The following is a 13,380-nucleotide window of genomic DNA, read 5'->3' on the forward strand; positions in this document are numbered from 1 at the left end:
TAACTTTTTACCGAGTGCGTCAGCATATTTACCCACTCATGAGATGAACGAATTTGTGTTAGATTCTCAAAGGAAAACATGTTTTCATAATGAACTAGTCATCTCATTAGAATTAATTATATTTGCATTCGATAATGAAACAAAAAACTCTGTGTGGAAAACTTGACCCTGATACATAAATATAAATATACTTACAAAATTTCCTGTCGGCTAACGACTTATCCAGTCTAATGTTTGACCAATCAATGATCATGTGCGAAATCGATCTCCGGCCTTTTTTGCGCACTATAAAAGATCTTGGGCATCTGCTTTATGATCACAGTGCATCAACGACAGTTCTCCCAATCAGAACCTATTCGGACGAAAGGTGATAATTTGCTAAAGCAAAAAAAATAACAGAAATACAAGTACTGTGAGATTTCGCAAACAATATTAACAATGGCAAAGGTACAGATTAAGTCGCCGAACATTGTTCAAATACTTATCTTTGCTCTACTTTTAGCTATTGATAGTCAGTCTGTGCTTGAGTGTTTTTGTTTTGATGCTGATTCCAGCCAATGCGGCACCTTCAGAGGTAAGACAAATATTTGAAATATATACTTAAATTAAATTCTCATTTAATTTGTTTGAATAGAGTTTGTCAGCCGAAGTTGAGGGCGACGACCTCTCGACAGCAGACAGTATTGGATATGGATACTATGTACCCTCGGTTTCCTCCTATTACAGTCCCTACTACGGCGGCAGCAGTTACTATAAATACGGCGGATACAGTGGATATGGTTATGGTGGCTACCGAGGCTACGGACGCTACTATCGTCGTCCCATCTATCCAGTTTGGGGCTAAGCATTTGACTTGAGGAATGGCAACAAATTGAAATGATGATTTTAGTGTACAAATGTAGTATTATTCCTGCTGATCATATTGTAACCAAACTAACAACCAAATAAATCTTTAGCAATCAATTCAAAATCAAGGTAAATCTTTTTACGTTTCTTAGAAGTTGAATAAAGTTTGAAGTACATTTATTCAAATTATTCCATTTTGGCATTAGTATCATCATATAAATTTAATTACTCTCGTAGTATGCTGCATAATGCTTACTTGCTTCTCCTTTCACTCGATCACTGTGTCGTCCAAATCAAGTTAGGTTGGCTTATTATACCCGGTATAAATGCGATAGAAGGGCATGCCAGTTTAATGTCTATTGAGAAGAGAGCATAGAAGAGATTAGTTTAAGATATCACATACTGGAAATTATATAGACTTTTGACGAATATGGCATATAACCGTTAGTGGAGATTTGTATAAGATATCAGAAACTGGAAATTATATAGACTTCTGAGGTCGAAGGCATAGAAGCGTTATAATAGATTAGAATAAGATATCAGAAACTGGAAATTCTATAGACTTTTAAGGTAAAGGGCATATGAGCGTTAGTAGAGATTAGAATAAGACATCAGATTCTGAAAATAATATAGACTTATCTTTCTATCTAATACCTTGAAACTATAATTAGATTTAACAGACTATGTTGTAATGAAGTTTAATTTTATAATAGAGCTTTTGTAATGTTACAAATTGTATAACAGGTATATAAGAGTCGAATATATCCGATATCTGCTTTCTTACACGTTTTTGTTGGTACACTGAATGACGTCATTAATGCTTTTGACCCCGCTACAATTAACACCAGCTTAACCACACACGAGAGAAACAAAAGTAACTTTATTGTTTTATACACAATATTTTTGTTGTTATTTTATTTTCACTGTTTGCGATGTAGTTGAGTTACGTTGAAAAACTGGATTGCAAGTTGACTGAAGTGCTTCCGAAGAAGTTGATATAATAATTATGAGGCTAGACATCAGCCCGGCAATCGTAACATGGAGCACAAAGGGGCAACCATCAAGTCAAATGTGGTTTGTGGTTAAATTGGACCTGAACCTGGACCCCGCTCCACGTATTTACGACACACTCAAGTTGAGACTATTATACATATGCATGTGTATTTAAAGATCATCAAGTTCAAAGTTGTTGGCAAAAATGTAGAAAACAACTGTGAATTTCACTAAAACTTAAAAGGTTTTCTTTTCTTTTATTTTCATGTGACATCAAAAAGTTTCGGAATTACAATAAAGTATATAATTTACAAGATAAGTTATGATTGATTGAGGTCAATTTATATATATAAAATATTAGCAAATGCTTAAGGAATGTTTGAACCTCTAATGGTGCGATCTGCCGTGACCATGTTTCCTTGTGTGTGTTCCATGGGCTTGATGCACTTTATGGATGGCATCTTTCACCTGCTGTTGATGTCCCTTTGTTGACCTCGAACCCTTCTGTGACTTCCTCTGACCATCCTTGTGGTGTCTTCCATGGCGATTCGCCTTGGAGTGATGTGGTGCCATTGGCACAGGAACCGGGCCATGATTCGATTTCTCTTTAACTAGATCGCGCAGATGTTGCTTGGCATGCTCCGGCAGATGGGAACTGTGCTGACCCACTGTCTGGGAATGCTGACGTTTGTGGTGTTTGTGTGGACGATGGCTCTCTTCGGCTGCCTGCGTCAACAGCGCAACGGAAATCAGAATAGTTGCAATGATAAACACCTGAATAAACCAATAATGAAATTAATAAAGAACGTTACTTCGCATTTGATATTTCTAATGTGCAGGCACAACTATGGATTGAAGCAATACCCAGCTGTTATCGAAACGGATAAGATAACAACGAATATCGGCCCCTTCACGGCCCATTAAAAACAAATAGACTCTCTCACCGTTTTAGACATGGTATCTCCTTTATAATAATACTATGTATTTCCCTGACGAACTTTGCGATGCGTAAAGGCTGGCGTCCAAATGTCGACTGCTTTCGGAAACTCTTCCGCTGCTGGTTATAACGTTATCTTTTATACGGCCTGCCCCTATATTATAGATACATACCCAACCAAAACAACATATATACATATACGAGTACTCACTCGCAAGTACGATACACGTGTATGCGTCAGTGGTCGTTATTTTATCGCCCATAAAGACCGATATAGAGAGCAGTCGCTTGTTTATGTATTTTCTAATAGTTATGCTCCATCCCAGGCAGGTTTAAGCTTGGATCGAGCATATAGATGATCGTGGATAAGGACAGTTCTCGGTAGGAATAACCATAGCGAATAATTTTCGAGGTAATTACGTGGCCAAGGGTCGAAGTCTATCAACACATACGTGGATTGTTAGGAGATTATTGATGATAGTTAGATTTCACAATCAGTTTCGAATGTGACCGCTATATAAGCGAAGTGGCATACAAAAGCTGAGTGCTACAGCGATCCATTCAATTAAAAATTCCAGGTGCCAAGTTATCTATTCCCGTATTTATAGCTGCCTCTTCACTAATCAGTAGTAGACTTATCTCCCGTAATTCGCCAGGTATTATTAATTCATGGCGAAACCACTATAGATTAGCTTGTTTTTTTTTTTGCAAAGATAATAAGCTTTTAAAAAGCGGAGATTCCATTCAAAATATTACTGGATTGATATATTTATTGCGTATTCTTTGAAATCAAATATATATAGTAAATAATAATAATAATAAAAAAAGGTTAAATTTGCTGGTGTGTTTATCTGTGTTTAATCTATTGTATGTTATTTATTTCTCTGAATATGTGTTGCTCTAAATATGTAAGTGTTTGCTTGTTGTTAAAGGTGTTACGAGTTCATTATATAAATATACTTGTTTTTTTTCTTCAGAATGCTTCTGTTCATCGTACATAAGTATATAAGACTGAATATAATAATAATAATATAATATATATGTGAATAAGATAATTGATTATACGAAATACATTTGTTGAATTTAAAAAAGTATTGTTTTAAGAAAAGTATAGTAGTAATAAGTATAACATATTTTGTTTCGAATACAATGCAAATAAATGTGACAAAAATATATAAGACATAAATAATAAGTATTGAAATATTTCACAAATAAACTTAAGACTAATATGTATTATTTTTTTTTTACCATTTTCATATTTATAATAGTTTTTTTTACGTTTTCTTTCGATTTTTGAATATATTTTTTGTGTAATAATTTACGACAAGTTGAAGCTTGCTCTTAACGTGGCTAACGCATTGTTGGTAATAAAATGTGGGCTACACACAATAGAAAAAGTCCCGTTGACAAAAAGGTTAAACGATTTGTTTTTTACGATGTTTTAAAATTTTGAAACTTGATATTCCATTGAACACATTGTGGGTCAATATGTCTGTTTAATGGTGATCGACTACTCGGATTGTTATTGGTATTATTATTATTATTATAGCAAACACTACAGGTATTAAATATTGGTGTGGATAACTTGGAATATGTAATTGTTTAGTATTTATGTTTCGGATTTTCGGTAAGTTTCATTTTTAAATCGTTTGACTGGGAGGTTTTGTCAACGCCCATTCCAACGCCTACTCCTCGATGGTATAAAGGAAATAGTAGTTATCGTTATCATTGACGGCAGCTGGTGGTGCCTTGGGTGACTTTCTCGAAAGTGGTTCGAAGCCCATGAAAAGGAATGCCTCGATCAAACGACCGCAATCGATTTGATCCTTGCGCATAACCATTACAATACCGTCCACCTCCAATTTGTCCTCGGCGAACTCCAAAAGCGAGATGAAGGTCTCCTTGGAGCCAGCTGGGGGCAATTCAGTTGGGAATGCGACATACAAGATGTTATTGGTCGGGTTCAAAATCGTCATCCAATTGGTGGACTGGTCTTCAGTGACGTGCAACTTGATGGAAATTTGCACCGGATGGTCATGCTGCAAGATCTGACGCAACACCTCCTGGCAGTCGTCCTCCGAGCACAACGAATGAATGTCGTGCGACTCCGTGTCAGACACATCCGACGACGAAGAGGATGACGATGCCCGAGAGCTGGCCTCAAACAAGCTGCCGCCAGCCGAGTCGACCGAAGACTTCCGGCTGTAGCCTACAAAATAATAAGAAAAAAAGAAAATTGAAGTGGTAATTGTACATAATTTTATTTAGTTATTGATTTTCGTTTGCTTACCCGTCAAGAGCGATGCCCTATCGTGATCTGTTCTGTGGTGGACAGGGACATCAGGACCACCACAGAGGCCCTACGCCGAGAGAGATGCGGTAGGATTCAGTCGACATGTTCGTGGCGCAAGACGAAGTCGAGATGGTACGGAGCTTGCCATCAGCAGCAGCACATCCAGCAACTCCGCTATCATTAAAGTCTCTTCTAACGAAGCCACTACTTAAAATTGGGTCGCTGTGGAAGAAATTATGGATCATAGAAACAATTCAAATTCAAAATTCCATTGTTTGGATTGGGGCCTGTCGATTTTGTAGTAATTTGAATTCCGATAAATTACCAATTCATGTTTAATAAAGGCAATTGGTGGCGAGGCACTTAACACAGCTTAACAACGCAATAGCTAATGTAAAACTGACAGACGGTATAATTGTGTGCAGTGCTTATCAGGAAAGCTGAATTAATTTAAACACAAGTTTTTATGACGCAGACGTATATCTGAGAATGTTTATAAAGATAACGTTTTGCGCTATCTACAAATCATCGGTAACGCTGGTTACGACTACAGCGATAACGATAACAAATTCACGCAACCATGTGGTGAGAAATACAACCCTGCGGCTTAGCACACTTTTTCACCACAGCATGGCGGCGCGGGCAGCTGTCTCGCACACACTTACATATTCACTCGTAAACGTTTGTGCAAAGAAAAAACAGCAAGAATTTTTGCGGCGTCGGAAGAATTATATTAAAATCAATAAAGAAATTACTTGTGAAAACTAAAAATACCACAAAATAAAACATGTCGATTGGTGTACCAATTAAAGTTTTGCATGAAGCAGAGGGCCACATTATTACGTGTGAGACAATTACCGGCGAAGTGTATCGCGGCAAACTCATCGAAGCGGAGGACAACATGAATTGCCAAATGACACAGATAACCGTTACCTACAGGGACGGACGCACCGCCAATTTGGAGAATGTATATATTCGTGGATCAAAGATACGTTTTCTCATACTGCCCGACATGTTAAAGAATGCGCCCATGTTTAAAAAGCAGACGGGCAAGGGATTGGGTGGCACAGCGGGTCGCGGCAAAGCAGCGATACTTCGAGCACAGGGTGAGTCGTGCACACATACAATATTTGCATGTGTATATTTAAACATATATCTACAGCGCGAGGTCGCGGCAGAGGAACTGGACCGCCGGGTGGTGGACGAGGAGGTGGTGGTCCACCGGGAGCACCAGGTGGCGGCGGACGAGGTGCCTGGCAGGGCGGCCCCACAGGCGGACGTGGACGCGGCGGCTTGTAAGATGCCAAGGAGAGGAGCACACACATTCTACCATATAAGTCACGGGATTATACATATATTATAGCGGGCGGGTCGCAAACATGTTTCAAGGAAAAGTCTTTATATATTGTCATGAAAACAATAACGAACATCAGAATTCTGAATATGAAAAATGTGACTTGTGTGTTTTTTTGTTGCCTGTTGAAAGTATAAGAAGAATCCAACACCAATTAATCGGACATTTTACTGAACATGTAGTATACAATAAAGTATATATCGTCGCTTGTCGAATATTATACAAAGAGAGCAATTCCATGACAGTATTACAATATGTTTTTTAACTTGACTGTCGACGGATAGCTCTCTTCATTTCGCTATTCGCAATAAAGCATCTGCATAACATATATAGAGAGCTTCACGAAAGGACAATGGACGCATTAAAATAAGAGACGAGACACAAAATAGTTAATTAAAACGTTAGTTTTGGGCACCATCGAATATCATTCAAAGAGAGCAATTCCATGACAGTATTATAATTCTTACTGGACTGTCGACGGACAGCTCTCTTTATTCATTTATTCGCTTTTTATTTAATACGTATAGAATATATTCATATTCATGGTACATTTAGTTAAACATTTATTTAGCGGTGGGACAGACACAAACAAATTAAATACAATTGTCATACATTTACCGGGCAGCGGTTCTTGCTTTCGTCCCATTTTCCCCCATTGATGCCAATTTAGACAACAAACTGCGCACTTGGCAAACAGTAACGAATTGAGAATGAGAGCGTCACTGAAGCATTTGGTATTTTGCTTGAAAAGAGCGAGAGAGTGCAGACGGAGAAACCGACTACAGCAGAAGGAAGGAGGCAGGCAGTGCACCGCGTGGACCGTTAAGCTACAGCTAATGTTTGGAATACGTCAGAGGGAGAGGCCAATTAAATCGATGGCACGTGCAATGCGTATGTAAATATGAAAGGCATTCGCTTGAATTGGCTAGCAATGCAGCAGTGTTGCGAATGAAGCTTGTAAAATAGTCAGAAAAGGCAACTTGAAGTTGAATAGCTCTTTTGGAATAAAATGGCCAACTTCGTGTGGTTTAACGCATGCAATGGCAAAGTACATTCAAAAAAGGCTTTTCACCTACCCAACTTGATCCTCTGAGTTAGCTGACGCTGGTTGCAATTCTTCTTGTTGCTGCATTTTTAATCACTGTCACTAACTAGATAAGTATCTGATATGTATATAGAATTTATGTATGTATATGCAATTGAATCACAGTTTAAGTTACGTTGTCTGTTGCTTTTTGTGCTAATTACGTTATCACAGTTTGTTTACTCTTTAGACGAAACGTCTAGAAGTTTACATTGAAAAGGCGTTTACTTTTCTTGTTTGCTTTTTACAGCAATAAACAGATTTGTGTGTTGCTTTTGTTTTGTATGCTTGCCGCTTTTCCCGTTGTGCCGTAGCTGAGCGTTGAGCGTTTGTCTGCCAACTGACGGCAGCTAAACGACGGTGGCATCATTTATTTCGAAAAAAGATTTAGTTGTTCCTCCTCCTCCCCCACTCACTCACACACACTCAGGCAAGCAACGATGCACACGTATTTGTGCACAGCAGATATACTATTATACTTAGTTGGTTGGGATCATAATAATAAGAGGCATGCTGCTGCGGTTAAATCGGCACAAACAAACAAGGTACAGTCATTCTTCTCACATTTAATAAATATGCCTGTCTTTGGGCACGTTTTTGATATTGTGCCTTCTTCAAGGTCGAACATTGTCCCTAGTTTTTCTGTTCGGATAATGAATCTAAATAAACAAGTGGTAACTAAAATCAAGAAAAAATTAAAACCAATTATATTTTCATTGCAGCCAATTTGAGCTTTGCAAACATACAAATATATTGCAAAGCAGTAAAAATAAATATACATAGGTATATACATATGTATCTACACATTCATATGTATGTATGTGTATTTCTTGTTTGTGCTCTTTGTTTACTCGGCAAAATTCAATTATGCGTCTAGAAAATTTCGCTATACCCTGAAATAGTTCAAATATAGAATTATATGTACTTAGTATATAGGATGTGGTAAATGTGTTTTTAGCGTGCTCAGAATTCATTAAAAATAATGCCTGCAGCACGTGCAAGTAGCATTAATAACTTTTGCGGCTAAAAAAACAATATAAGCGATAACGATAATAAAATCGTCAATCGATGTCTGGCTATGTGACGCGCCGTCTGCGGTTGACGGTCAAAAACGTAAACAAATATAAGGAAAGCTCACACACATACATGCAAACCACTGTGTGTGTGGTCTTTCTGCTGATGTCTGCATATGTTTTGCAAATGTATAAGTAGTCCAGTGCTCACGTTTTGCACAACGAATTGAAATTCTTCAAGCTTTTAATGCAAAAATTTAAATGAGTCACATTCATAGACATCTTGAAACATGTGGAACGGATCAACAATGGAGCCTGCAATGAATTCTAAGTGCAATGTTCAAAGCGGATCTTACGAAACACTATAATTTAGATAATTTGAGGTAGATTAACTACCAAGGTAGATGAATAAATACAGTATGTCAAGAAACTCTTTACACACTGAAAAAAACACATATTTTTTGACTTTGCATGCAAAAATAACGCCTTTAGTTATTATTTTTCAATTTTTTTTTAATGCAGATCTATTATTTAGCAAATTTCAAATTAGTATGTACAAAAATAAAAACAATATAACGAAAGGGAAAATTTTAAATCAACAAAATATTAGTTTACACATTTTTGACACTGTCAAGAAAGTGTTTACACACTTTAGTTTTCGATTCTGCTTTGTTCTATTTTTCGGAAAAACTGTACTTTATTGTTATCTATGCTTCTGCACTATTCGCTATTTTTGCATTCCTTTTCATTCAATTGCGAAATCTTGCTACGCACTTGTCAAAAAGCTGATTTTTATATTATTTAACATGCTTGGAGCTAGATTGACTTATGAAGTTACCCAATTGACTTATTATAGTCACCAAATTGGAAAATCTGTAGCTTAGCTAGTGGAGCTTATTGGGGTATCCCAAAAAATAATTTATAATGCTCCAAATCGAGCCGAAAATGAAGACAAACTGGAAGCAAAGTGTGGAAATGGTCGAAAAATGGATATTGACGAGCGGGCAGACCGCCTTATTATGGGCATGGTTCGTCAAAACCCCCAAATTTTGATCAGAACCCATGCCAAGGAGTTGGAAGAAGGGTGTGACACGGTCAATTCACATGAAACCGTCCGCTAACTAATTCTGAGGAGCAAACACTTTTCAACCGTTGAAACGGTTGCGCGTAAGAAGCCGCTGCTTTCGAAAGTAAATGTTGAAAACGCTTAAATTTTGGCTTTTAACATGAGGATCACGCCGGACAACTATTGGGATGACGTCGTACTCTATGTCCAAACCAAAAAAAATGCTATACTACAATGATGGACCAACTAGAGTATGACACAAGTCGTTAACAGCCTTACATCAGCGCAACATCATTCTGACAGTAAAATTGGGAAAATAGTATTTGTTCCGCAGAATTAGTTAGCGGACGGTTTCATGTGAATTGACCGTGTCACACCCTTCTTCCAACTCCTTGGCATGGGTTCTGATCAAAATTTGGGGGTTTTGACGAACCATGCCCATAATAAGGCGGTCTGCCCGCTCGTCAATATCCATTTTTCGACCATTTCCACACTTTGCTTCCAGTTTGTCTTCATTTTCGGCTCGATTTGGAGCATTATAAATTATTTTTTGGGATACCCCAATAAGCTCCACTAGCTAAGCTACAGATTTTCCAATTTGGTGACTATAATAAGTCAATTGGGTAACTTCATAAGTCAATCTAGCTCCAAGCATGTTAAATAATATAAAAATCAGCTTTTTTGACAAGTGCGTAGCAAGATTTCGCAATTGAATGAAAAGGAATGCAAAAATAGCGAATAGTGCAGAAGCATAGATAACAATAAAGTACAGTTTTTCCGAAAAATAGAACAAAGCAGAATCGAAAACTAAAGTGTGTAAACACTTTCTTGACAGTGTCAAAAATGTGTAAACTAATATTTTGTTGATTTAAAATTTTCCCTTTCGTTGTATTGTTTTTATTTTTGTACATACTAATTTGAAATTTGCTAAATAATAGATCTGCATTAAAAAAAAATTGAAAAATAATAACTAAAGGCGTTATTTTTGCATGCAAAGTCAAAAAATATGTGTTTTTTTCAGTGTGTAAAGAGTTTCTTGACATACTGTATCTAATATAGCTTGTACGTAAATGGGTCGGTTGCTGTATAAACACGTCAATTGGACAGATAGCTAGCTGACTGCTACATTAGGCGGCGGCTGTCTGTAAACAATAGGATAACAGGTAAATATGTAGCTACAATTCTAGCTTAAAAAGCAAACACATACGAGAGGCATTAAATACACATACATATACATAAGCAAACACACACACACAATTTGAAAGATTTCGTTCTTGTTCTTTATAAAACAAAAAAGAGTCATAAAAATAAACACAAGCAATTCAGTTTTTTTTATTATTTGTATGTTAACAAAAGCTGAAGCCGATAAGATAGATGAATGCGACAGCTTTATAATGTTTATCATTATGATAAGATGCGGGATGTTGTTTGGCAACGTGAACGTGTAAAGTGGATGCAATCTCTATCACCCTCCCTCCCTCTCTTTCATAAATGACCTGAGTCAGCAACATTTGCCAAAGTGCCTCTGTCCCTTTCGCTCACTCGCATTCGCTTCGCTTATAGTCGATTAACCTAATATTGAGTTGTTCTTGCAGCAGATACACACAAACAACTATGCACAAGCATACAAGCTCACACATAAGGTTGTACTTGCCACACAGCTGAGTGCAACATGGCGAGTGGAATTTTCCGTTGTTCGGAAATACACGAAGCGTCCGCTTCACATTGTTGTTGTAGTTGTTGTTGTGACGTAATAAAAGCGCCGCTATTGGACCGAAAATCATTGCCCGCAGCAAAGCAAAGTTGCACTTCACCATTCAGATGAGTGATTCTGTGATTTGGGTTTCCCAATTTTTGTTAAATTCAGTATAATTGGCAACAGATACATATGTAGTTATATATGTATGGTAAAAATTGATTAATAAAGTAGAAGAAAATGGCGACTGAATCCTAAGCATGTTCCATGCCATTGTTCCATGAAACTTTCTAATACAGTAACAAGTGCTCAGCACACTTTAACGACAACAACAAGAATACTGGAATAACATTGGAACAAACAAACCGGTTGGAGTTCCAATTCTTTTTTGTTCTCTCCACAGACGACACACAAAGTCATGGGGTCGAAGCTTTTTTGTTGTTGCTGTTGTGTGTGTTCTTCCGTTTGTTTATTTTGGCAGCGAGATAATCAGATGGAGTGCAAGCAATGCTGACTGTGCTGCTCGCAGAGAGAGAGAGAGAGATGGACTGATAAGGGTAGCCATTAGTCTTATTGCTTAAGACGTAATAAGAGTAAATATTAGCAAAACATAAAAGTAAAATAAAAAACTGTTCGCCTAGAAAGTTCCAAATGGCGCTGGGCCAAGAGAAAAAAAACAGTTGTTGTCATGCAACTGCGTATTGTAAACGCTTCAAGCACAAATTGAAAGTAAAGTCAATTCAGCAAATTAAAAATGACTTTAAAAACGAATCGAAAAAAATCATAAAAATAGTTCGATTACACACACACAATTAAAAATACATATGTTTGTGTTGGAATTTCAACAGCGTTGCCAGACCGGTCGAACACTACACGTCAATAAAGCAAATAATGTATGTGACGTGAGCGGTAAATAAAGCTCAAGCAACGTTAAATGAAATGCACAACAGTTCATATATGTAAGTATATTTATCGGTATTCCTCTTATTTATTTTTGTATTCATCTCCTCCGGACTTCAAACGTCTGTTTCGCTCAGGGTGTCAACAGACGACAACAACAACAATATGTTTTAAAGGTGAAAAAGATGGCTGCTAAAGGGGAAGAAAAAAAAAACAAAATAAAATATGCAAAAAATAAAGTAAAAAATTACATTCCAAAGAAACACAAATCGTTATTGAAATATGTATGTTTTGAAATTAATCATTTACTTTACCTACTGTTCGCACATTATCTCATTTCTTTGTTTGGTTATGTGCGCTCACGCATACACTCTCATCTGCAATGAGCAACACACATACATGCACCAATATGCATAGTACATACATGTACTTGCTATGTGTTTACATGTATACAGTTAACCACCAACACCGATCCGAAATTTGTTAGCAATTACACTACTTGTACATACAACTTGCCATTCGTATTTATTTATAAATAACTCTAAAATTAATATGCCACCAATTGGATTGGATCCGATTTGTTACGGTACCCAGCACTTTTATTTTTTATTTTGCATTCTCTTTTTTTCACTACAAAATCGATTTTTGCACTATTATTTCTCTCTGTATGGTTGTAAAAAAAACAACCATTACTTACAGTTTATTATTCATGTTTGATGGCATTTTCACACTTAATGATTGCAACTTAACGCACAAAGAAACAAAAATTTGGTTTTGTTGAATAAAACTTATTCTCTGATTTAGCGAAAGGCGTTTGCGAGAACTCTGCACTTGCGATCTGATTAGTTCGACTGCTGAATTGTATATGAACGTATTTGTTTCCTATTGGAGAATTTAACAAATTGTGTGAGTGTGACCTGAAGGGAAATTAGCGATATATACCAAATGCAAAATATCGGGGTAGACTTCAAATGGTATTTTGACTAAATGTTTTTAAGTGGAAGAGTCGTTTTATATGGCTTCTTATTTTTACAGTTTTTTTTTTAGGATTTGACAATCCGTTGCGAACATGTTTCCTTAACCTTTAATCAGATTTCCGTTAAGAACAAGATAATTCTTAATCGAAAAAGAGAAACTGTATTTTTCTTACAAAACGCGGGGAAACAAATTTTGATAAATGACAACAATTTAAAAAACC

The 13,380-nt window shown here is 36.8% G+C and overlaps 4 protein-coding genes and 1 long non-coding RNA gene across 6 annotated transcripts in view; 3 read left to right on the forward strand and 2 right to left on the reverse strand.

Annotated features, from left to right (window-relative positions):
- The first annotated feature begins 300 nt into the window (after positions 1–300).
- Positions 301–974, forward strand: LOC133845106 (uncharacterized). Its single transcript, XM_062279466.1, has 3 exons — positions 301–447; positions 503–574; positions 635–974. Exons 1-3 carry the CDS (start codon positions 439–441, stop codon positions 842–844), a joined length of 291 nt encoding a protein of 96 aa, XP_062135450.1. The 5' UTR covers positions 301–438; the 3' UTR covers positions 845–974.
- Positions 975–2,064: 1,090 nt separating this feature from the next.
- Positions 2,065–13,380, reverse strand: part of LOC133844019 (histidine-rich glycoprotein-like) — a 154,779-nt gene continuing 143,463 nt past the window's right edge. Inside the window, exons 2-3 of one of the 2 annotated variants that reach the window (XM_062277828.1) lie at positions 2,784–2,816; positions 2,065–2,613 (exon numbers count right to left, since the gene is read on the reverse strand). In XM_062277828.1, the coding sequence (XP_062133812.1) occupies positions 2,227–2,613; positions 2,784–2,795 (399 nt within the window). In that variant the 5' untranslated portion in view covers positions 2,796–2,816 and the 3' untranslated portion in view covers positions 2,065–2,226. Of the gene's footprint in view, positions 2,614–2,783; positions 2,898–13,380 lie in introns of those variants that run through there. The other variant, XM_062277827.1, reaches the window with a different exon arrangement.
- On the reverse strand, positions 3,692–7,838 carry LOC133844017 (ornithine decarboxylase antizyme). The gene is given in 4 exon segments (XM_062277825.1): positions 3,692–4,985; positions 5,067–5,118; positions 5,120–5,291; positions 7,500–7,838. Coding segments are annotated over 4 exon segments (804 nt in total). The 5' UTR covers positions 7,556–7,838; the 3' UTR covers positions 3,692–4,461.
- LOC133844018 (small nuclear ribonucleoprotein Sm D3) lies at positions 5,749–6,525 on the forward strand. The gene is made up of 2 exons (XM_062277826.1): positions 5,749–6,175; positions 6,232–6,525. Exons 1-2 carry the CDS (start codon positions 5,857–5,859, stop codon positions 6,366–6,368), a joined length of 456 nt encoding a protein of 151 aa, XP_062133810.1. The 5' UTR covers positions 5,749–5,856; the 3' UTR covers positions 6,369–6,525.
- LOC133844020 (uncharacterized) lies at positions 10,646–13,019 on the forward strand. The gene is made up of 2 exons (XR_009894561.1): positions 10,646–12,175; positions 12,331–13,019. It is a non-coding gene; the product is annotated as an uncharacterized LOC133844020 (long non-coding RNA).

The sequence above is a fragment of the Drosophila sulfurigaster genome, chromosome 3, assembly GCF_023558435.1.
Source record: "Drosophila sulfurigaster albostrigata strain 15112-1811.04 chromosome 3, ASM2355843v2, whole genome shotgun sequence".
In the NCBI taxonomy this organism is placed as follows: Eukaryota; Metazoa; Arthropoda; class Insecta; order Diptera; family Drosophilidae; genus Drosophila; species Drosophila sulfurigaster.